General features: G+C 36.5%; 1 protein-coding gene across 2 annotated transcripts in view; it reads right to left on the reverse strand.

The window, feature by feature from the left end:
- Positions 1–23,689, reverse strand: part of LPCAT2 (lysophosphatidylcholine acyltransferase 2) — an 81,411-nt gene that overhangs the window by 47,448 nt on the left and 10,274 nt on the right. For both annotated transcript variants that reach the window (XM_043980583.1, XM_043980584.1), the window contains exons 5-8: positions 21,984–22,044; positions 20,083–20,141; positions 18,999–19,033; positions 14,885–14,939 (exon numbers count right to left, since the gene is read on the reverse strand). In XM_043980583.1, the coding sequence (XP_043836518.1) occupies positions 14,885–14,939; positions 18,999–19,033; positions 20,083–20,141; positions 21,984–22,044 (210 nt within the window). The remainder of the gene's footprint in view (positions 1–14,884; positions 14,940–18,998; positions 19,034–20,082; positions 20,142–21,983; positions 22,045–23,689) is intronic.

The raw sequence follows: 23,689 nt of genomic DNA on the forward strand, positions 1-23,689 counted from the left end.
AAGAAAACCCCCACCTTGAATAACAAAATGTTCTTATATTTCTTTGAGTGGTGAAATGTACTCCCCAAAATGTTTTAGAATACCACCCACACTTTTAAATACACACTATAACCTTTGTAAGGGAATTGCTTAGAACTATGTGAGTACATATGTAGATATACTTACACACAAATCATGTTTAATACCCATAATATGCTGGAATAAAAATGGTCTCTAAGGACTATGTGTCTTGAATGCATTTGCATTATATTGCACTACAAGGAATTAGAGAAAACAGGCCAATATTCATTTATTGGGGGTGAGAGAGGTATGACTAAATATTTTTTGTCATGGGCAGTTTTTTTGTCATGGGCAAAGTAACAGCAATCAATCAATCAACAAACATTTATTATGAATTATTATGTTCTAGGCATGTGCTATATAGGAACTGATATACAAAGTCAAAATGAAATAATTTCCACTCTCAATGAGCTGATATTCTATTGGAGAGACAATAAATTTATGTGTATATATGTGTGTGTGTGCATCTGTGTGTATGTATGCATGTATGTATAAAGGCATGGGATAGGTTTGAGTGTCATCTTGAATGAAGTCAAAAATTATTCGAGAGAGATGTGAAAAGGAAGTACCTTTGAGGCATAGGGCACAGATAGTGAGCAAAGGCAAAGAGGTGGGAGATAAGAATGCTGTATGAAGAACAGAGAAAAGAAGGTCTTTTGGCTAGACCTTAGAGTGCAGAGAAGGAAAGAAAGTATAATGAGGCTAATAGCTTGTAGCCAAGTTGTAAAGGGCTTTAAAAGTCAAAGGAGTTGCTAGAGGCAACAGGAAATCACTCAGATTGACTGAGTAGGAGAATAACAAGAAAATTACATACCTGTGGTAGAATGGATTGGAGTAAGGGGAGAGACTTGAAATGGAAAGAAAGACCATTGAGGAGACCACTGCAATAGTGCAGGAAAGAAGTGATAAGTCTCTCAACTAAAACAATTATAGTGGGAGATACTGTACAGGTAGAAATGGCAAAACTGGCAAGTGAATGGATGTGTGGTGTGACGAAGAAAAAGGAATAAGGATAATGCTGAGGTTATAGGCCTGAGAGACAAGAAGAATGATAGTGCCCTCAACACAAATAGAAAATTGCAGTGGAAGAGAAGGAGAGAGGACACTAAGGTCTGTTTTGGACATGATGAGTCTGGGATTTCTCCTGGCCATTCAGTTTTTATTTTATTTTTGTTGTTGTTGTTGTTGTTTTTTGTTTGTTTGTTTGTGGGGCAGTGAAGGTTAAGTGATTTGCCCAGAGACACACAGCTAGTAAATGTCAAGTGTCTGAGGCCAGATTTGAATTCAGGTGTCCCTGAATCCAAGGCTGGTGCTTTATCCACTGTGCCCCCGCCATTCAGTTTTAAATGTACAATGAAGAACTGGTGATGTGGTACTGGACTCAGGAAAAAACTAGTTAACTACTGTGGTAAAATATGAAAGTTTTTAACAGTCGGCTAGGATAACTGAAAGACGCCAGTTTTTCAAGGACCACCCTTTTGGGGAGGAGATGAACAGTCCGCCTGCTGCGCATGTCAGACTGCCTGCCGGGTACAGTCCGCCTGCTGCGCATGTCAGACTGCCTGCCGGGTTTTTTGACTTCCGGGGTGGAGAGAAGGGGAGTAGCCTTTTTTGCCGGCTTGGCGGGACTCCGGGCGGCGCGGCACAGACGGTCTGACTCACTCCAAAGGTGGCCTAAATCGGTTTGGTGAGTTTTTATAAGGAATATAGACTAAGCCTAGATTTAAGACGATTTGTACTGTATTTCTGTTTTCCTATCCTTCTAATCAACAACACCTTATATACAATAAAGGCTCTATCTAGAAAACCAGAAGCTTCTTCCATTTACTAGTCTGGGAGATGAGTTAAGGGAAGGGTTAAGTAGGGGAGATTTATGATCTAATATCCAATTTTAAATCTCACAGTTTGGCGACCCCGAAGGGACCTTAAGGACCCTCCCACCCTCCCTAGTTTGGCCATAAGCCGGCTAATTCGGTGGATTTTCCAAATACCCCCCCCCCCCCCCCCCCGCGGACTTTCCCTTTGTCTAATCTCCCTTAAAGACTTTAAGCCTCTAAAAGTCTTGCTTTAAACAGAAAAGCCAGCCCAGTTTAAAGGGCAAGATGCTCGAATATTCTACCATCCCTTTGATTTTTCTCATCGGAATGTATTGGGACAGCATAACATCCCGACTTAGAGGAATAGTTTACTCAATGGTCCTTCATAACATTATTGGTTTTTTCCTCATTCAGGCAGCAAAAGGTTTTTTGTATAATAGTATACGTGAGAATCTTTGGGAAAATACGTTTAATATAAGTAGAAATTTTATGCCTGCAATTGAAATACCTTTTAATACCACATCCATAGTTCATACGACTAAGGATTTTATTTTTTTTTGTTGTTTTTTTTTTGTTTTTGTTATTATCATTGTTTTTGTTATTATCATTGTTATGATGTGGGGGAAACTCTCACATATGGAGAGAGACCTCAAAATGGCTGTTTCTACTAGAGATGATCCAAGTTCAGAATCAGATCAGCAGAAACTACTCCCTCTGCAGGAAGCTATAGAACATAGTAAGAAGGGAGTGCCAATTCAAGTCAGAAAATATAGCCCCTTTAGACCAAGTGACTTGAGCGCATGGAAATCAATCATCCCTAGTTTTGAGAAAAATCCAAACACTGTAATTTCACAGTTAAGGACTATATTTAATGCATATCAACCCAGTTGGGCTGATGTTACTTGCCTTTTGGAAACTTTACTGTCCCCAACTGAGATTACAGATATTATCTCAGCAGGAAATGCCCTTGTTGCGAAAGGTAAGGCCGATGTGGAATGGCCTCTAAAGGATCCAGAGTGGAATTATAATGATGATAGGGATTTCCAAAGATTAAAAGATGCTAGAGAAACACTTCTGAAGGGAATGGAATCTTGCTCTAGAAAACCAGAAAACTGGCAGAAATTTTTAAGCCTACCTCAGGAGGCTAATGAAAGACCAAACAGATTTTATGATAGACTTTGTGAGGCCGCTAGACAGTACACCAGATTGGATCCAGTAGATTTAAGAGATTCCTGTATCATTCTCAACACATTTGTTTATAATTCACTGCCAGAAATACGCAGATACTTTCTGAAACAATGTCCAGACTGGAGAAATCTCTCAGTAGATAGAATTAAGGAACTTGCAAATTATGTCTTTGACTCACGTGAGGAAGATCCAGATCACCCTAAACAGAGCATTCTGGCACCAGCGATTCCTAGTCAGCCATGTGGACACCGGAACAAGGACACTAAGGTGTGTTGTTACTGTCGTAAGGAGGGGCATGAATTGAGAGAATGTAGGACTTGGAGAAGAAATTCTAATTCTAATTACAGGCGAAATCAAAATAGAAATAGATCTTTTTGGAGGAATACAGAAAGGCAGTACCAGAATAATGGTAACCAAGACCCCCCTCAGAAGAGGACACAGGAATGATGGTGTCTTGGGGAGGAATGGAACATAGATAATGAAAGCCATATATTCCCAGATCCGGATTTTTTGAATGCACTTGTGCCAGTCCATTCACCTCCCCAGAGTAATGAACCACATGTCACCTTAAAAGTGGGGGAGACTTATTATGATTGTCTGCTAGACACAGGAGCCTCTAAATCAGTATTAGTAAGCAAACCAGATGCTGGGTGTAGACCTGTAGGATTTTTGAATGTAGTGGGAGTCTCAGGAAAGAGCCAGAGAGTGGCAAAATTGAATCCTCGCATGGTATCTATGGGGCCCTTAACAGTGGAACATTCATTTTTACTCATGCCTGATGCCCCTGTAAATTTATTAGGTCGTGATCTCCTTTGCAAGCTTAGAGCAACCATATCTTGTGCTCCAGATGGGGCTGTCTCCTTACAATTGCCAGAGGATACTGTTCATTTATTACCAATTTTACTTACAGAAGCTCAAGGAACAGCAGGGGAGGTATCCAAAATCCCCTCTGACATTCCTGAGTCTTTATGGGCCTCATCCCCTAATGAGGTGGGGCTCCTTAAGTCTGCCATGCCTGTTACCTTTAAAGTTAAGGGGGGACCACCCCCCTCCATTCCACAGTATCCATTGTCTAGGGAAGCAATAGAAGGGATCACCCCTATAATTGAGGCTTTGAAAAGCCAGGGTATTATTATTCCATGTCATCACTCTCCATGCAATACTCCCATTTTGCCAGTTAAAAAACCCAAGCCTGGGCCAGATGGTAAACCTGTTTATCGTTTTGTGCAAGATCTTAGAGCGATTAATAATTATGTTATTCCTAGACATTCCATAGTTCCAAACCCGGCTACGATAATTTCATCGATTCCCTATGAATCTACATGTTTCACAGTGGTAGACCTTTGCTCTGCCTTTTTCTCCATACCAGTACATGAGGACTTCCAATATTTATTTGCTTTTACCTGGAAAAATAGACAGTGGACCTGGACTAGACTCCCACAGGGATTTGTAGACAGTCCCACATTATTTTCCCAAATTTTACAGCAGGATCTGGCCTCTATTACCTTTAAGGGCTCCATACTAGTACAATATGTTGATGACTTACTTTTGGCCTCTCCTAATGCTGAAATTTGTCAGGAAGATAGCCGTCACTTACTGCTGGAGCTGCACAAGAGAGGACACAAGGTTTCCAAGACAAAGGTACAATGGTGTTTGCCCCAGGTAGAATATTTAGGATTTATTTTGGCTGCTGGAACTCGCTCTGTCTCTTCTAAGAGAGTCCAGGCCATTCAACAACTCTCTGCCCCCACTACTAAGAGGCAGTTGAGAGCCATTCTGGGAGCAGCTGGGTACTGTAGACAATGGATACCCTCTTTTGGTGAAATTACTAAACCCCTCATAGCTCTTACAAAAAGTTCTGTTCCAGACAGTTTACAGTTGGATCCCCAGCATCTCTCAGCCATAAAAGAATTAAAACGGGCCTTGTTATCAGCACCTGCCCTAGGACTGCCAGATTATAGTAAGCCTTTCACTCTCTTTGTGCATGAACAAAGGGGGGTGGCTTCTGGAGTCCTGACTCAGTCACTGGGGCCTAACCAACGTCCTATAGCCTACTATTCAATTCAGCTGGACCCTGTAGCGGCTGGAGCGCCACCTTGCCTTAGAGCAGTGGCGGCCACAGCGCTTTTGGTAGAAAAAGCCTCTGATTTGGTCCTAGGTAACCCTCTAACTGTGCAATGCCCTCACGAAGTGGAGGCTCTCTTACTACGTCACAGGACACAAGCCTTTTCAGATCAAAGGCTGGCTAAGTATGAAATAACCCTGTTAGGTAATGAGAATATCACTTTAAAACGCTGCACAGTTCTTAATCCAGCAACACTACTCCCTAACTTACCATTCTCGGGGGAACCGTTGCATGACTGTGCTTCTTTAGTTGATATGGCTGAAAAACCCCGTGACAATCTTTTTGATACACCTTTAGAAAATCCTGATCTTGTCCTCTATACAGATGGTTCCTCATTTATGAGAGAGGGAACCCGTTTTACTGGAGCTGCTGTAGTTTCTGATTATGACACCCTCTGGGCAGCTTCTCTGCCTTCCCATTTTAGTGCACAGGCTGCTGAACTTGTGGCTCTTACACAGGCCTGTAATATAGCTAAAGATAAGAGTGCCACCATTTTTACTGACTCGAAATATGGCTTTGGCATATGCCACTTTATTGGTATGATTTGGCGTCAACGAGGCTTTCTAACATCCTCGGGCAAGGCTATTGCCAATGGGGACCTTATCAAGGACCTCTTAGATGCCCTAAAACTGCCTTCTTCCCTAGCCGTTGTACATTGCCCTGCCCACACAGGGAATAGTGATCCTGTTTCAAAGGGAAATGCACGAGCCGATTCTGCAGCCAAGCTAGCTGCATTAGAAGCTCCTGAACATGTATTTAACCTTTCACCTTCTGAGGATATTCCTTCCAACCTAACCTATGACGATTCTGAAGTAGAAAAGTGGAAAAAGAAATTTAAGGCGAAACAGATCAATGGCATCTGGGTGTCTCCGGAAGGTAAGCCATTTCTTCCCCGGAAATTCTACCACCAGGTATGCCTCTCTGTTCACAGAAAAGGCCATTTTGGTACACAAGGCATTGTAGACTCTATTAAGAGAACCTGGATAGCACCAGGTGTGACTAATACAGCATCTCGAATCTGCTCGGGCTGCTCCACATGTCAGTCTTATAATCAGTATGCTTTTAAGGCCAAAGCTTATGGAGGGCGTCCTCTAGCATATACACCTTTTGAGCACTTACAAATTGATTATATTACTATGCCAAAAGCAGGACATTATAAATTTTGCCTTGTTATAGTTGATCAGCTCACTCGGTGGGTGGAGGCCTTTCCCAGCCCCCGAGCCACAGCTGCCTTTGTTGCCAAAATTCTTCTTAAAGAGATAGTACCTCGTTTTGGCCCACCAGCCCGCATCGATTCTGACAAAGGCACACATTTCACTGATTCGATTTTATCCCAAATCTACTCTTTCTTGGGAGTGACTCCAAAATTCCACACGCCCTACCATCCACAAAGTTCAGGCCAAGTCGAACGTATGAATAAAGAGCTTAAGAGTATGATTGGCAAATTATGTACTGAAACCCATTTGAAATGGCCTGATGTTCTACCATTGGCATTATTCTATCTACGAAGTAGACCAAGAGGAGAACTTCATATATCTCCTTATGAAATGCTTTTTGGTCACCCTCCTATCCAAGCTAAAACTTTTTCCCCAGTTTATACATCACTGGTGGGAGGTGATACTTCTGTTGCTTCCTATATACAGGAATTACAGACCAGGCTACGTGAACTCCATGAGGCAGGAGCTGTGGTCCAGGCAGGACCATTAGACTTTTCATTGCATAACTTCAACCCAGGAGATAAAATATATGTAAAGAATTTTCAGAAAACCAGTGGAACTCAACCTGCCTGGGAAGGACCTTTTCAGGTATTATTGACAACTCCTACTGCCATTAAAATTGGTGAAAAAGACTCATGGATTCATTGCTCTCATATAAAGCCTGCACCATTCATAGGTGAAGAGATTTCAGATAGACCTGAGGTAGACGCTAAAGAGGTAAAAACCCTAAAGATAGCAACTGTTAAAGAGCAAAGAGAGTTCAGAGGAAAAAGGCAGTTCCCATTTAATAATCCCACTGATCAGTTAAATGCTTTGGGACTCAGTCTTCGTAAAGTATCAGGAGACGGAAATTGCCTTTTTAGGGCTTTAGCAGACCAGCTAGAAGGTCACTGTAGAAATCATCTCAGACACAGACAAGAAGCTGCTTCTTATATGATTAACCATAGACAAGAGTTTGAGTCTTTTATAGTAAATGACTCCCCTTTTGAAGAATATGTTGATGAATTAAAGAAATTTGGAAAGTGGGGAGGAAATGATTCAATTGTAGCATTTGCTAAGCAGCATCAGCTGAATGTTGTGGTTCATCAATTAAATCAGCCTTTATTGAAAATCAGTGGCACAGACAAAACTGATGCTAGAGAACTCCACATTTTCTACCATAAAGAACATTATGACAGCATTAGAAAGATCAATGACAATTCAGAAACCCCTGCCACTTTGGCATGCAGAGAATTGGGGAACCAGTTAAAACAATGTGGCATACCCCAAACTCTAGCAGCTTAAATACCTTAAAATTTAACAAGCATTTCCTTCCACAGGCAAAAGCACTGAAGCACATGGCCTAGTTTTCTGGCCCACCTCAATTTCTCCCACCCTTTTCCCTACCCTATACCTATTTTTTTTTTTTATCCTTTTTGCTTTTTGTTTTGTTTTGACTTTTGAAAGGCACTGAAAAGACCTGGAATTCACCACACCTTTAAATTCTTTAAGAGCACAAAAGGGTGCTTAGCGAATCTTTTGCCTTTTATTTTTGGTTTTTGGTTTTGCTTTGTTTTTTTTTTTTTTACTTTTGTTTCTTTTGCTTTTCTTTAAAAACCCGATTTTGTAAACTAAGTGACTTTTCAAAGGCATTTTAAGTATATGCTATTGAATATTGAATCTTGCTTATTGAAGTCTTATTTCTTTTTGATGAATTAATCACCACTTTAAGTATCTGCTACTGTTATACTAGAGAATTCATGTATAAGATGATGTGGTCTACTTGCTAAAAGAAGATTATGTAATAATGTCTAAAAGAAGATTATGTAACAATGTCTAATATAATCAGCTATTTACATTCGTTTATTATTTATATGTCATTATACTCTGGGTATGGTTTGGAATTATTGTATATATCACTAATATATTCTCAGTTATGCAGCATAGCACACATTTTTACCATCATATTGTCTTTGGTGAAATTAATGAGATTTCAGAAATATGGAAACTTATCATTTCAGAGACTAACTTGCTGTGAACTCTGATGCAGGCCCTGGAGAGAATATATGTGCAACAAAAGGAGAGACAGGTATACATAAGTCCATGGTTTGCTTATGATGGTGACTATGTAGAGCACAATTACTAGGCACAGTCCAGTATTCATCCTCTCTCCCTCCTAATTTAACCTAATTTAACTGAACTTACTTATCTTTTTATCTCACTCAGTTGAATTCACCTGTGGCCTAGCACAATCACTGGCTGTCTCGGAACCATGAGATATGGTATGATAACCTTTCCATAACATTTTCAGGTGTCATGAACACATACTAAATTTGACTTTGATCCAGACACATGGTGGTAAAAAGTGTTACTGATTGCAAAATGCTATGCTAAGGTTTAGTAAAAAAAAAAAAAATACAGCAATTCAAACAGTTAAAGAAGAAATCCAGCTTTCCAGACCAGAGTCCAGAATCCAGAATCCAGACCAGAGTCCAGAATCCAGTTTTCCAGACCAGAATCCAGTTTCCTCCTGATGACATCTTACCACTTCAAGAAGACAAGAGAACTCAGAGACTTTATATGAACTGTTTTGCTTTATTAGCTTTTACTATCTCCTTTCTGTTATATACTATCTGTAACATGTACTCTCTGCAGAGGCTCTCCCTTTGCAAGACTAATGTCAAAGCGTCGGTTCATGAGGAAAAAAAAAAAAATCGTCCCTCTGGACAAAACTTTCCTCTCTTCCTTTTCTGTATTGTTGTTCGCATATTATTAGTCAGCAGAAGTTATTATATTCTTTTTACTGTTCCATCAAGGAAACATTCCATTTCTTGAGGAAGCAAAGGGGGGAAATGTGGTAAAATATGAAAGTTTTTAACAGTCGGCTAGGATAACTGAAAGACGCCAGTTTTTCAAGGACCACCCTTTTGGGGAGGAGATGAACAGTCCGCCTGCTGCGCATGTCAGACTGCCTGCCGGGTACAGTCCGCCTGCTGCGCATGTCAGACTGCCTGCCGGGTACAGTCCGCCTGCTGCGCATGTCAGACTGCCTGCCGGGTTTTTTGACTTCCGGGGTGGAGAGAAGGGGAGTAGCCTTTTTTGCCGGCTTGGCGGGACTCCGGGCGGCGCGGCACAGACGGTCTGACTCACTCCAAAGGTGGCCTAAATCGGTTTGGTGAGTTTTTATAAGGAATATAGACTAAGCCTAGATTTAAGACGATTTGTACTGTATTTCTGTTTTCCTATCCTTCTAATCAACAACACCTTATATACAATAAAGGCTCTATCTAGAAAACCAGAAGCTTCTTCCATTTACTAGTCTGGGAGATGAGTTAAGGGAAGGGTTAAGTAGGGGAGATTTATGATCTAATATCCAATTTTAAATCTCACACTACACATAATGATATATGCTCTAATTTAATATATATCCTCCCCTCTGCAGTAATCAACTAGAAAGTTCTTCATTTATTATAAATTTTGGATGTTCTCAATAACTATCTTACTTTGTGTAACTTTAAACCACTGGTGTCAGTTGTTTGCCAAGAAATTTTGGACGTTATGATATTAGAGATGAAAGAAAATTTATAAAACTATAAAATAATTTTAATATAAATTTTACTTACCAGACTATGAAATACGTTAAATATAGTCATCACGAAATACACAAAACTTGTCTATTAAAAGTATTCACTAACCTCAACACATCAGATCTTTAACTCATAAAAAACCTTAGAAAAACAGTTACTCTTATTGAAGAGAAACTGCATGTGTGCAAGCCTCCCGAATCTCCTGTAGGGTTGCCAATTTAAACATTCAGAGGACCATGATTCCTCACACCAAAGAATACTGTGCTGTGAGCAAAAAATGTTTGAGAACCATTCACCTAAATTACAGGTTCATAAACACTGGAAGAGATGTAAGAGATAATCTAGTCTAATTCCTTCATTTTTAAGATAATAAAATCTGCAAGAAGCCTTTCCTGATTACCCCTTAATTCTAGTGTCTTCCCTCTGTTGATTTTTCCAATTTATCTTGTATATAGTTTGCAAGTTGTTTTCCCTATTAGGCTGTTAGCTTCTTAGGTGCAGGGGCTGTCTTTTTTTTCTCTTTCAATCAGCCATCTAGTTGCCCCACACACAATGACAAGCATATAGTATATGCTCAATATTTACCAAATTAAATTGAAAATATATTATCAATAATGAGCAAAACTAATATAGCCAAAATTAGAAGGAAAGCTTTCTTTTAGGAAACTGGGGAAAAATTACATCATGTTTCTCTGATAAAACCCTCATTTTTCAAATATATAAGGAACTGGGGAGAATTTATAAAAATAAGAGCCATTCCCCTATTGATAAAGGGTAAAAACATATGAATATGCCATTTTCAGAAAAAGAAATCAAAGCTATCAATAACCACATAAAAATGCTCTAAATCACCATTTATTAGACAAATGCAAATTAAAAGAAGTCTGAGAAACTACTTTGTATCTATCAAATTGGCTAACATGATGGAAAAGGCATATGACAACTTCTGGAGGGAAAGTGATTAAATTGGGACACTAATGCATTGTTATGAACTGGCTCAACCATTCTAGAAACCAATTTGGAACTATATCCAAAGAGCTATAAAATTGTGCATACCCTTTGACCTAGCAATACCACTACTATGGCTGTATCTCAAAGAATTCAAAGAAAAGGAAAAAGGACATCCTTGTACAAAAATATTTGTAGAAGCTCTCTTTGTGGTGGCAAAGAATGGGACATTGGTATTACATCCATCATTTGGGGAATGGCTGGATAAATAATGGTATATGATCATGATGGAATACTATTGTGCTATAAGAAATGACATGGGGATGGTTTCAGAAAAACCTGGGAAGAATTATATGAACCAGTGCAAAGTGAAGTGAGTAAAACCAGAAGTACACAGTAATTGCAATTATTGTAAGGACAACCAACTGTGAATGACAGCTACTCTGATAACAATGATCCAAGACAATTCTAAAGGACCCATGATGAAAAATGTTATCCACCTCCAGAGAGAGAACTGATAAACTCTGAGTGCAGGCTGAAGCACATGTTTGCACTTTGTTTTTCTTTTTTCTTTTTCTTTTTTTTTGCAGGGCAATGAGGGTTAAGTGACTTGCCCAGGGTTACACAGCGTCAAGTTTCTGTGGCTGGATTTGAACTCAGGTTCTCCTGAATCCAGGGCCAGTGCTTTATCCACTGTGCCACCTTGCTGCGCCCCCTGAAGCACATTTTTAATTTTTAAAATTTCTCTTGGGTTTTTTTTTGGTATGTTTTCTTTTGCAACATGACTAATATGGAAAAATGTTTTGCATGACTTCACATGTATAATTGATATCATACTGCTTGCCTTCTTAAGGGGTGGGAGAGGCATAGGAAGGAGGGAGAGAAGTTGAAAATCATTTTTTAAAAAATGGATGTTAAAAAATTATAAATATAATTGGGAAATAGTTAATGAAATAATATAGATATGTATATACATATAAATATACATATATATTTAAATATAACATCAGTGCTACCTTGAAATGTGACAAATACTTCTCTATTCATAAAATCTGTAACTATCTCCAAATGTCATCATGGCACCATAGAAAGAAAGCTAGACCTAGAGTTGGAAAGAGATGGGTACAAATCCTACCTTCAACTGTCTGATGTTGAACAAGTCACAAACCTGTCTGAAACGCTTTCCTTTTTTTGTAAGACAGATACAATAATCCTCATAGGGTTGTTGTAAAAATCAGATGAGTCACAACATATATATGTTGTACATATATGAGTTATTTAGGTCTTATTTATATAGTAATTATATTTTTAAAATTTGTAATATATATTATTTATATAAATTGATAATTATGCATTATTTATAAAACAGTTATTTACCTGCATAAAATAAAAAAGAAAACTGTCTGTTTATAAAAAAAGGAAGAGAAAGTATTTAAAATACTGCCTTATATGTACTAGAATATATCTAGGTATATCTAAATGTAATAAACATAGAAAATATACATTATATATGTCATATATGTGTATATCTATGTTTGATATATGTATACAGTTTAATGATATATCACAGATAAAAAAAGATCGGATGAGTCAATGTATATAAAGTACTTTATCAAGTTTAAATCCTGGGTTTTCAAGGCACAGTAAATGTAAGAGAATGCATGCAGAAAAAATTTACAGGGTCGTATTTTTTCTTTTTCTTTTTCTTTTAAACTAACATTCAGCTTTTTTTTGATTTTGAGTTCTAAATTTTCTCCCTCCCTCAGGCTCATATTTTTAAAACTTACTGTAACTTTAGATGGAGTGAAAAAGTAGCAATATTTCAATATTTCAAGGATCTATTATGGCATCAGTACAAGGAAACCCATGACCAAAGTAGATCATAACCAACTGTTCTTTCAAGAGTTGTGGCTGAAAAAATCATCACTCTGCAGCTGAAGTCACATAAATAATAAGTGGGGAAAAAGAATAAAAATAGAATAAAGATATATTCCTAAAACTCTGGGCAAAAATATATATTCTAGTTAATCACCAGCAATAGGCTACATAGCAATGGGCAATTGAGATTTTTGGTGATTCAAGATTACACAGCTAGTAAGTTTCAAGTGTCTGAGGCCGGAATTGAACTTCTCAGGTCCTCCTGATTCCAGGGCTAGTGCTTTATCCACTGCGCCACCTAGTTGCCCATAAGGTTTTACTTTTAATGTGGATATACTGGTCAACTGATAATTTAACCACTTTTTGCTAGCAACATCTAATAACAATATCTGAAATATGCTAAATAATGTAATCAATTAATATATTAAAAAACCCACAAACCTAAAGTAAGCAAGATAAACAGACTCTGCAAACAGACACCATGTGACTAGTAGCCAAGTTGAATAAGTATTTAATGTAAATCGTTTCCCCTGCATACAAACACAATGACAAATTAAGAGTATCCAGAAGTCATTAAAATAACTGGCAGCCCTTGGATGAAATGCAGTTTCATAATATTAAATACATCTAAATCCTAAGTGGCATAAATCTAAAATATACACACTAAGACTAAGGCCCTCAAACTCCCAAGATCTTGCTTAATATATCTGCTTACAACACAATTCTTTTTTTTTTTTTTTTGCGGGGCAATGGGGGTTAAGTGACTTGCTCAGGGTCACACAGCTAGTGCCCAGGGTCACACAGCTAGTTACAACACAATTCTAATGTGTTAAATCATACTGTACTCAGGTCAGATTAATGGAAAACTAAATTCTATTTCTGAAGTTAAAGAGTAAGGGAAATACTTTCCTCCAAAAACATATTAACTAACCAATTCCACATCTGGCTAAATAATAAAAATATTGTTATGCAAAAAAGACAAAGAAAACAACATAGCTGTGTGACACAGAGGAAATGTGGCAAGAGTGGTTAGAATAAAAGAAAAGGGGAATTTGAATGCTTCTGTTGCAATCCCAAGTTGACCACTGCCACATATGTCAGGGTAAAGAATGGTTTCATGTCTCTGTTCCTCCATCTGTTTGTTTGGGTTCGTGTCAACAAGATCAGAGAAAGTTCTGGTTTGCTCTGTGGTATAGACAACTCTACAATTCTTTAGTGTTTGTATGTTTGCTTTAGTTAAAAAAATACGAATCTAGAATAACTAATAAAAATTTTCAAAAGCAACAGCAATACTTATAGAAACTCAGATTAATAGGTGCAATGTAATTAAGAAAAAAAAAACAGTATCTTTTCTAAGGAAGTCAAAAACAAAGCAAAACAAATCAAAAACCATTTAGCTCAAATTAAATGCAACCTTGACTTTTATAACTGAACATCCATTTTTAACTAAAATTTGCTGAAACCTAAACAGCTTATATTAATAATGAATTACTTTTGGAAGGCTAAAGAACAAAAGCAAAGTTAATAATCAAAGTGAAATGATTCCCTCATAAACTGAATCCCAAAAATATTATAAATTTGAAGCCGTAATTCCTATTTGTGACTTGGGTATGCCGTTGCATAGGTTAGTTTCCTGTTATGTTGCTGAATGAGGTTACTATTACTCAGAATGTGTTTCCTAACAGGGGTCCTGGGACTGGAACTGATAGCCTGTGTCTAAATGCAGACCTCATCTAAATGTGGAACCACTTTTCAAAGCACAAGGCCTGTTGTAACTTCAGACCAGTTTGCAGTTATTAAATCCAATCCTGTGGTCTTAAAACAGGGGTTCATAAAATGGGTTCTTAATTTCAGGACAACTGTGAATTTTTTTTTAATTTTGAGAATAATATTTCAAAATAGGTTCCTTTGTAACCCTATGTGTTTTATTTTACGCATTTAAAAACTTTATTCTGAGGAGGGTTCTTTAGAATGCCAAAGCAATCCATGACACACAAAAAGGTTAAGAGTTCCTGATTTGGAAATTCAGGGAGAAAACCAATAAACCTCATCCAAAATTTCACAGTTAAATTCTGATCAACTTACCTCAACTTCTACCTTTGTGAAGAGCTGGCAGAAAGTAAGCATACAAAGCTGAATGCTGGAGGAAGGGGAAAGAGACAATGCCATTTTTATATAAGAACATAGAAATTATTTAATGTCATGCATTATTCTTTTCATTTCCACAGCATCAAACAACATAATTTGGAGATATCCCTTTTCTACTGATAATGTTCCATAATAATGTGCTACAGACTTGAAAATTTATCATATCTTAGAAAATGTTCTCAACATCCAGAAAAAAGAACTGTGGATTATGAATGCAGATTGAACCATACTATTTCTACTTTTGGGCCAGTTTTTTCCTTCTTTTTTGAAGTTTTTCCCTTGTGCTCTGATTCTTTTTTCACAATATGACTAATGCAGAAATATGTTTAATGTGATTGTACATATATAAACTATATCAGATTGCTTTCTGTCTTGGGGAGGAAGGAGGGAAGGGAGGGTGGGAGAAAAATTTGGAACTAAAAATCCTATGAAAATAAATGTTGAAAACTCTCCTTACATATAACTGGAAAAATAATAAAATACTTTTGTTAAAAAAATTTTTAAAAAAAGAAAATTTATCATTCTTGCTATTAAAAAGTTAAAATTGTAAGGTACTTGTGAGTCTGACAGATCAGTAGATTCAATTCCAAATTTGAAATCTTTCCAACCTACTTAAGACTTCACTTTAAGGTCTATTAGACAACAAGAATCTCTTAAACATAATCTCAAGCTTCTAATATCTTCTAATGGATATTAGGAATTATTTATCCTTTTCCTTTAAAGTAGTAGCTAACAGGGTATATGTCCTTATCATATCAGACAGCATTCTCAGAAGTTCTAAGCTTTGTTTTAAAACAAAATTAAGACTTAACTTTTTAAAGATGATTTTTTTCACTCTTTTTTAACCTTTTAAAAAACATTCCTCTATAAGTCTTTTACAAATGTATGATCCATGGTTGAGCTTCTGAATTCTGAACTGCAGTGGGCTAAGCCAACTGGGTGTCCACACTAAGTACAGCACTGGCATGCAGAGCCCCAAGGCCCAGCAATCCATAATGCTGCCTAAAGAGGACTGAACTGACCCAGGTCAGAAATGGTGAAAGACCATACTTCTGAGCTCATCAGTAATGAGATCGCCCCATGAGGGGATGCTTCCAGACTGGGTGACATAGGGAGATCCAGTGTGTGTATTCATATGCATATATAGATACATATAAATGTGCATAAACACATATATATCTTTGTATATATACATATATTTATATATAATTTTATATATTTATAAATATTCCAGTTATGGAGTGCAATATAGTGTAATAGATGCTTATTCAAAACAAAAAATATAGAGTTGATATTTTTTAAAATTAGACATATTTTTTGAGCTGAAAAATTACAGAGAAAAATATAACTCCGAATAGCCAAGGATGTTTTTTTAAGGCAAAAGTCAAAAGAAGGAAGCTAGGAAATAAGAGGTTTACCACTTCCATATCTAATTATATGAGAGGTAATGTGGTATAATGGACAGAGAGCTATACATGGAGCTAGGAAGATATGTGTTTGAGTGCTGCCTCTGACATCAATTGTGTGACCCTGGGCAAATCTTTCAGTTACAAGGCAATCTGAAGCAACTCTCTAAGACTGTAAGTTGCAGAGAAGGTGCCAGTCTCAACCTCTACTGTAAAGAGAGTTTGCTTATCTGGGTATTCCCAGAGCTGATGAAATCATAAGTCTGGTCCCTACCTCTCTACCTCATTATAAATTGTTAATTTACCTTTCAGTTATCATAATTTCCAGCTAAAACTGAAAAGATTTTCTCACTTCTAGCAAGGAGATATATTTAATCTGTGCTTTTTAATGAAAGAAAGCAGTGGCATAGAGAATTAAAAATATTTCTAATCAGATTTTGAAGTTAACATTTATACTTGTATTTGAATATGTCACTTCGAAAATTCACCACCTTGAAATTGCTGTTTGCGGTTAATAGTCCAAAAAGAGAATCTCAAGAAAAATAACTGTTTTTACAAGGTACATCATCATCCGCTGCTGTTTTCTGAAGATTTCTGGCATGATTTTACCTGCTCTTTTTAAAAAATGTTCTTTTTCTATATGTGGCAAATATTCAAATGATGATATATTAAAAGAGACAGAGTAGGTAGGTAACTGAATGTTTTTCCTGAGAAGTGAGGCATAAGATTCAGCTTTTCTTTAAGATATGTTTTTTTATTCTATTCCTTCATGGTTTGTTTGGTTTTTTTTGCACTTGCTCCCTGCTAAATTAGAACATGAATGAAGCGAATAGAAACATGCTATAATAAGAAATATGAGCAGAAATATTATAATAAACATCTAGGCTACTCTATGGTATAATGACTTTTGTCCGGGGGGGGAGGATATTGATTAGAAATATCATTAGTGTAGGTGATTCGTGGTAGAGAAATCTCCTATAATAAAGCAGAAGAGCAACTATTATTAGCCTCAGAGAATTGACTGGGATACTGAGAGGATGAATGACTAAATGACTTGCCCAGGATCACAAAGACAGTAAGGATCTGGGGTAAATATTTGAACCCAAGTCTTCCTGACTCTGAAACCAGCTCTCTATCCACTATAACTCTATGCCTTTTCAAGGCTTCCTATATTTTCTGCAACAGTCTTAATTTCAAGAAAAGAATATGTACTTTTAACTAGGTCATGTAAATGGGGTTATATTTGTATTAGATAACACATAACAATTGTTTTATTTGGAAAATAGTTATAATATATCTATGGGTACCATTTAGATACCCTATAACTTGCTGATTTTGTTGTTCAGTTGTTTCAGGCGTATCTGACTTGTGACCTCATTTGGGTTTTTCTTGGAAAAGATACTGGAGTGGTTTGTCATTTCCTTCACCAGCTCATTTTATAGATAAGGAAACTGAAGCAAACGAGGTTAACTGACTCAGCCAGGGACACATAGTTAATAAATGTGTGAGGCCAGATTTGAACTTAGGTCTTCTAGACTACAGGCCCAACACTCTACCCACTGTGCCACCTAGCTGCCCTTTGCTGATTTTAGTGGGGTTTATAAGAAAATGGAGAAAATAAATATCATGACAAATAGAAGTTATGATTTGAAGGGATAGTGAAATATTCAGCACTACTGAATCATATGACAGTGTGCATGAATACCTTATCATTGAAGGAAATACGAATTATTTTTTCCTCAATTATTTCTAAACTATTAATTCACTAATCTACTTTATAATCATGTAGATAAAATTATTTGAGCTAAACACATGCTCACACAGGGAATAAAATAGGACATACAAAATAGGAGCATGTACTCTGAAGAAATGATCAAAGGGTTCAAGATCAAGATGTTCCTCCAGTAGCTGTCACCAAACATCAAACTGGCTCAGAACTCAATAACAGTGAATTAAGCATAAGAATTTTTTGTGAGAAGAAGAACCTTGACAGAATGTTTTAAATTACTATTTCATAATCAATTTAATAAGTGAAAGCAATTTCTGTTTTTCTTACATACTTCTTAAAGAAATGCTAATGTTTAACATTTTAAACAATGCTAATTTAGAAACAAAACTGAAATGTGGCATCTTCAGCTATCCAACAAAAAGTTAGATTCACTTCACTAAGTATTGATAATATTATTATTTTTCTGTGCTAACAAATTTGAGGCAAGTTGTCCCTGAGTAGCCTGCTTCTACTAACAGAGTAAATTCAAAGTTGAAGCATTATATGACCACAATAAATCTGATTAGGCTTCAAAAGTCTGAAACTGATTTTATTTTTCATGTAAAACTAAATAAGCTATAAAATGAACTAGCCAGCTATTTCTTCAGAAATGACAAAAAAAAATCTTCAAACATCATCATGATACTAAGCAGAATCTTCATGCAGCATGTTAGAACACAAGGATTTACGTGATATACTATGCTACTTTCTGCCAAGACTTACCATTCCCTTATCAGTTAGAAAATCCCAAGCCTCTGACATAAAAACTTGACAAGAGATGGCAAGAACAGCTTTGTGAACTAAATGACCTGTTTTCCCTTACTAACTGTTGATATATCCTAATCTAAACATATTAATAGTAAAACACACAACTTACAATGTATACCCCTGCCATGTCCAGGTCACAGTATCCTAAAACAAGACAAAAAAATAAAAAAGAATACTTGGAATGTTAAGGGGGAGGGAGACTAAATTACTTGTAATTAAATTCCTCAGTGTATTGCTTAAGAATATTCAATTTTTGTAAATGTATTTAACAAACTAGTGATTTTCATAAGGTTATTATCTGTTTCTATATGGAAATAAATTATACTAAAAATTCTTTGACATTTATGCTCACAGATGTTTGGCTCTCCTTTGAAGGGACCAAATAGGTGATTTTAGAGATGACTAAATTTCATACTGAAATTAAAAATTAAATTAGATACAAATCTAGAAAAAGAGAACATTGAGAGAAAATACTGAACAGGAATGCAAAGCAAAAATCATATGAAAACATAATAAATTCAAACCTATGATTAGTTGTACATCTTTTTTGTTTTTTTTTTTGTTTTTTTTATTTTTAGTGAGGCAATTGGGGTTAAGTGACTTAGCCAGGGTCACATAGCTAGTAAGTGTTAAGTGTCTGAGGCCGGATTTGAACTCAGGTACTCCTGACTCCAAGGCCAGTGCTCTATCCACTGCGCCATCTAGCTGCCCCAGTTGTACATCTTACTAAATATTATGTCATTTAATTAGTGCCCCCTATTTTAAGGCACTAGAGGGGAAAGAAAAACTAGCTTCTAAATTATGAGGTATTTTTCAGTTGAGTAAAAGCTACCAGGGACCTCCTAACTTCCTTAATGAAGATTAGGTACATCTTGCCCCTTTACCAGAACAGAAAGGTGCAAACACCTCTGATTTAAAAAAAAAAAAAACAACAACAAAAAAGAATCCTCAGAGTCAACAATATGCCCCAATGTACTCCCCAGTACACCATCTCCAAATTAAAATGTGAGACTATCGTCCAAAGGAAATGTATTATCTCTTCTAAAAACTAAGCGTTGAACAAAATGTGACTCTAAATATACTGGTACCATTTGTGGCAAATAACCACTCAAAAGTTAGTGAGGAACACAAAAATCCATTTTGAGTATTTAAAATGTTTGAAATTCCTTCCATTAGTAATTTACGATGCTTACCAACTTATTTGGATATCTCAGAAGTATTGGCTGCACTGGAACTCCTGGAATGAAGGCTCCTAAAACCACAAAGAAATTTTGCAACTTGTCTTTTATGTCATTGAAAACTATTACACAAAGAAAAGGACAGATTATTTAAACACTAGAGAAGCAATGTGATGGACCAGGCAGAGGTCAGACTCAGATACAGTGAGTTTCAGGTTCAAGGCCTGTCTCTGACACATTCTAGATGTGTGATCATCACAGAGAAATCACTTAACCTCATCACCCCATTACTCTCTTTAAGACTCAGTAAGCAATAGGCCAGTGGCTCATCCATATTGTTAAGAATTTTTTATGTAGATGAAATCTCAGAGCTGGAACCTATAGTTTCTCTTAAAAGTGAATAAATAGTATAAAAATGAGACATTTTGATCGATGTTATAGTCTTATAATGTAACGATTGGAATGAAGCCACCCGCTGAAGACTTACTGTAGGAAAGCTCCAACATGAGGAGAGGGCCTCTGAGGGCAGGACCATGTGGCTTTTCTTGGGTGTCAGGAAGTGACATTGGCTTGTGGGAAAAAGAAGGGGGAGGCTGGCACTCTGACTCTCTTTCTTTCCTGAGGACTCTGGTGGAGAAGGGATCTAGAAATGCACTCTCCCTTTAATAGATAGATGAATGTAGGCCTTTCTCTCTCTCTTTACCACATTCTTATTCTCCTTAATAAATGCTTAAAAGTCTAACTCTTGCTAAAGCTTATAATTTATTGGCGACCACTTAATAGATATTTTAGACAGTATAGCTAGAATTTTAGCCCCTTACATAAGATAGCTAGATGGTTCAGTGGATAGAGTGCTAGCTATGGAGTCTGGAAGACCTGAGTTCAAATCTAGCCTCACACACTTACTAGCTATGTGTAGACAAGCTGTTTAACCTCTGTTTGCCTTAATCTACTGGAGAAGGAAATGACAACCCTCTTCAGTATCTTTGCCAAAAAAAAAAACCAAAAACACAAAAATCATGGACAGCATTGCTGTGCTATGGTCCATGAGGTCACGAAGTGTCAGACATGACTAAACAACAACACAGTAGTATAAAAACAGGTGAATATTTAGAAGGATTTCAGAGAAACTGGGGAAAATGTCAAATTGTTGGGGGTTTTTTCATGCCACTCCATGTTTAGGAATTTATAGAGAGGGCAAAAACTCTGGGGAAACAACCTGTTAGATCATTTCTAGGCCCAGATTCTGGCTCAATCCAATAGGAAAGAGGAACAGTAACATAAGATCAACAGGCTTGTGTTTTAAGACATAAAAAATAATGCAATAAAGTCTGTGCCCTTACAAACCCCAAAACTTTTTTTCAGGATATAAATATTCAGAGAAATACATAATAGCTATTTCATGAAGTGTTTTTTTTTCAATCAAAAATCCTACTCTTCCTCCCCACTTTCTCCCCTTTTAATCCCACCAAGACAGGAAAAAAAAAACTGTTAAAAATATGTATAGTCAAACAAAATAAATCCTTTCCCCTCCCCCCCCCCCATTTGGACAAGTCTGCCCAAAATGTGGGAAGCCTGCTTCATCATATCTCTTCTGGAATCGTGGTTAGGTATTGCATTGCTCAAAATTGGAAAGGCTTTCAGAGTTATTAGTCTTTATAATTTCATGGCTTATCACCAATTCACTTGAGATGGCAGCAAGGTATAGTAGAAAGCACTCTAGATTTTTAGTTAGATCTTGATTTGAATCCTGAATCTGTCACTTACTACATATATAGCATTAATCGAGATTGCAGATTCAGTTTCCTCAACCTTGAAATGAGGGCCAAACGATCCCTAATGGCCTTGCTAGCAAATCTATGCTTATATGATCAGTTATACCTATGTTTCAAAATAAATTTTTAAAATTCACTCACCTGGCTTAAAAGTGATCAGACAGGTACGATTAGTGCAGGTGCCTTCTGGAAAGACTAGCAACTTGAGAAAGCAAGGAATATATTTATTATTTCAGTCTCATTAACAGATTAGCATTTTATTTAGTGTATTACCACATAACTGTTGCTAGTTCTGTATTTTTAATGCTTTAAAAAAAAGCAAAGGATAATGCAGGAGGTTAGGTAGAAGTCACTGATTTTTTTCCAGTTTTTCTTTAAAAGGTAGTAATGATGATAGAATCTTCAGCATGATTACCACAACAAGGGTCTTGAACCCTACATGTAGCTGGCACTCCAAAATGCTTGTTATTGTTAATAATGATGATTCAAGGTCCCTTGAAACACAGAGACACTGAACTATGCTCCAATGGGACTTGCACTGAAATGAGCATTAGAGTATGTTCTAGTTTTCCTTCTACCTTTATAATAACTTGGTCAAATAACCTCTTAGTTCCTCACTTAAGTTTTCCCTTTCAGAAACAGTACTAACATTTCAATACATATGTCTCAACAACTAATTTTTTAAATGCTCATAAATGTTTTTACTGAGCAATACAACATATGGAATATTACTTTATAATATTAATAACTGTACTTATATTCTGTCTTAAGATTTGCAAAGCATTTTCAATATATTATCTCATTTGATTCTCAGAACAATCCTGGTAAGGTAGGTGCTATTATTACCTCCATTTTATAGATAAGGAAACTGAGGCAAAGAGAGGTTAAGTGACTTGCCCAGGGCCATGCGATTAGTAAGCAACTGAGGTCTTCCTGACTCAAAGTTCAGCATTCTTTCTTCTACACCACCTAGCTGCCTAATAAGTCATTTGAAAAATGAAAATTATAAACATCCTCTCATTAAAAAGTGTTTCCTTTCAATGCTTATATTCCATTTGATAGTCATTTCAACCATGTCCAACTTTTTATGACCCCCCCCCCTCTGCCCCTTTGGGGTTTTCTTGGCAAAGATACTGGAGTGGTTTGCCATTTCCTACTCCAGCTCATTTTACAAATGAGGAAACTGAAGCAAACAGGGTTAAGTGACTTGCCCAGGGACACACAGCTAGTAAGTGTCTGAAGCCAGATTTAGGTTATGATTAAGATTCTACAAATTCAATTCCAACAACAAATGAATATTGAGAAAAAGTTTGGTCTAGAACTCAGTGAAATCAGCACAATTGATCCTGCACACCATTTTTTCTTTCATTCAAAAAAAAATTCCCAAAACAAGAAGAGAAGAATTAAAAAACAAATAAATATTTTTAAGGACCCATTTGATTTATAAATATATCTATGTTTAAGAATACATGTGATTCATATTTATCAATTTAATTGTTACATGCTGAATGATTAGAAAATACCCAGTTTACAACCAACATCTCTTTCATGGAAATTAGATCCAGAATGGTATCTTTAGAGGATATTTTTATAGTAAAAATTAAAAATGTATCCAATGAATATCAGGCTTTAATAATATTCTTAATTCAAGTCCTGGATGTATCAAAGGAAAAGGCTATACTATTAACTAAAATCTATTAAATGCCTACTATGTACAAAACATCAGATGCATGTAGTGGGGTATAGAAAAAAGAAAAAGATGTAGTCTCTGCTTTCAAGAAATGTCGAATTTAGTAATTGCTATAAATCATTTGTTATTTACTTGCGGTGCCAACAATGTAGAGAAT

Source organism: Dromiciops gliroides, chromosome 2 (genome assembly GCF_019393635.1).
Source record: "Dromiciops gliroides isolate mDroGli1 chromosome 2, mDroGli1.pri, whole genome shotgun sequence".
Lineage (NCBI taxonomy): Eukaryota > Metazoa > Chordata > Mammalia > Microbiotheria > Microbiotheriidae > Dromiciops > Dromiciops gliroides.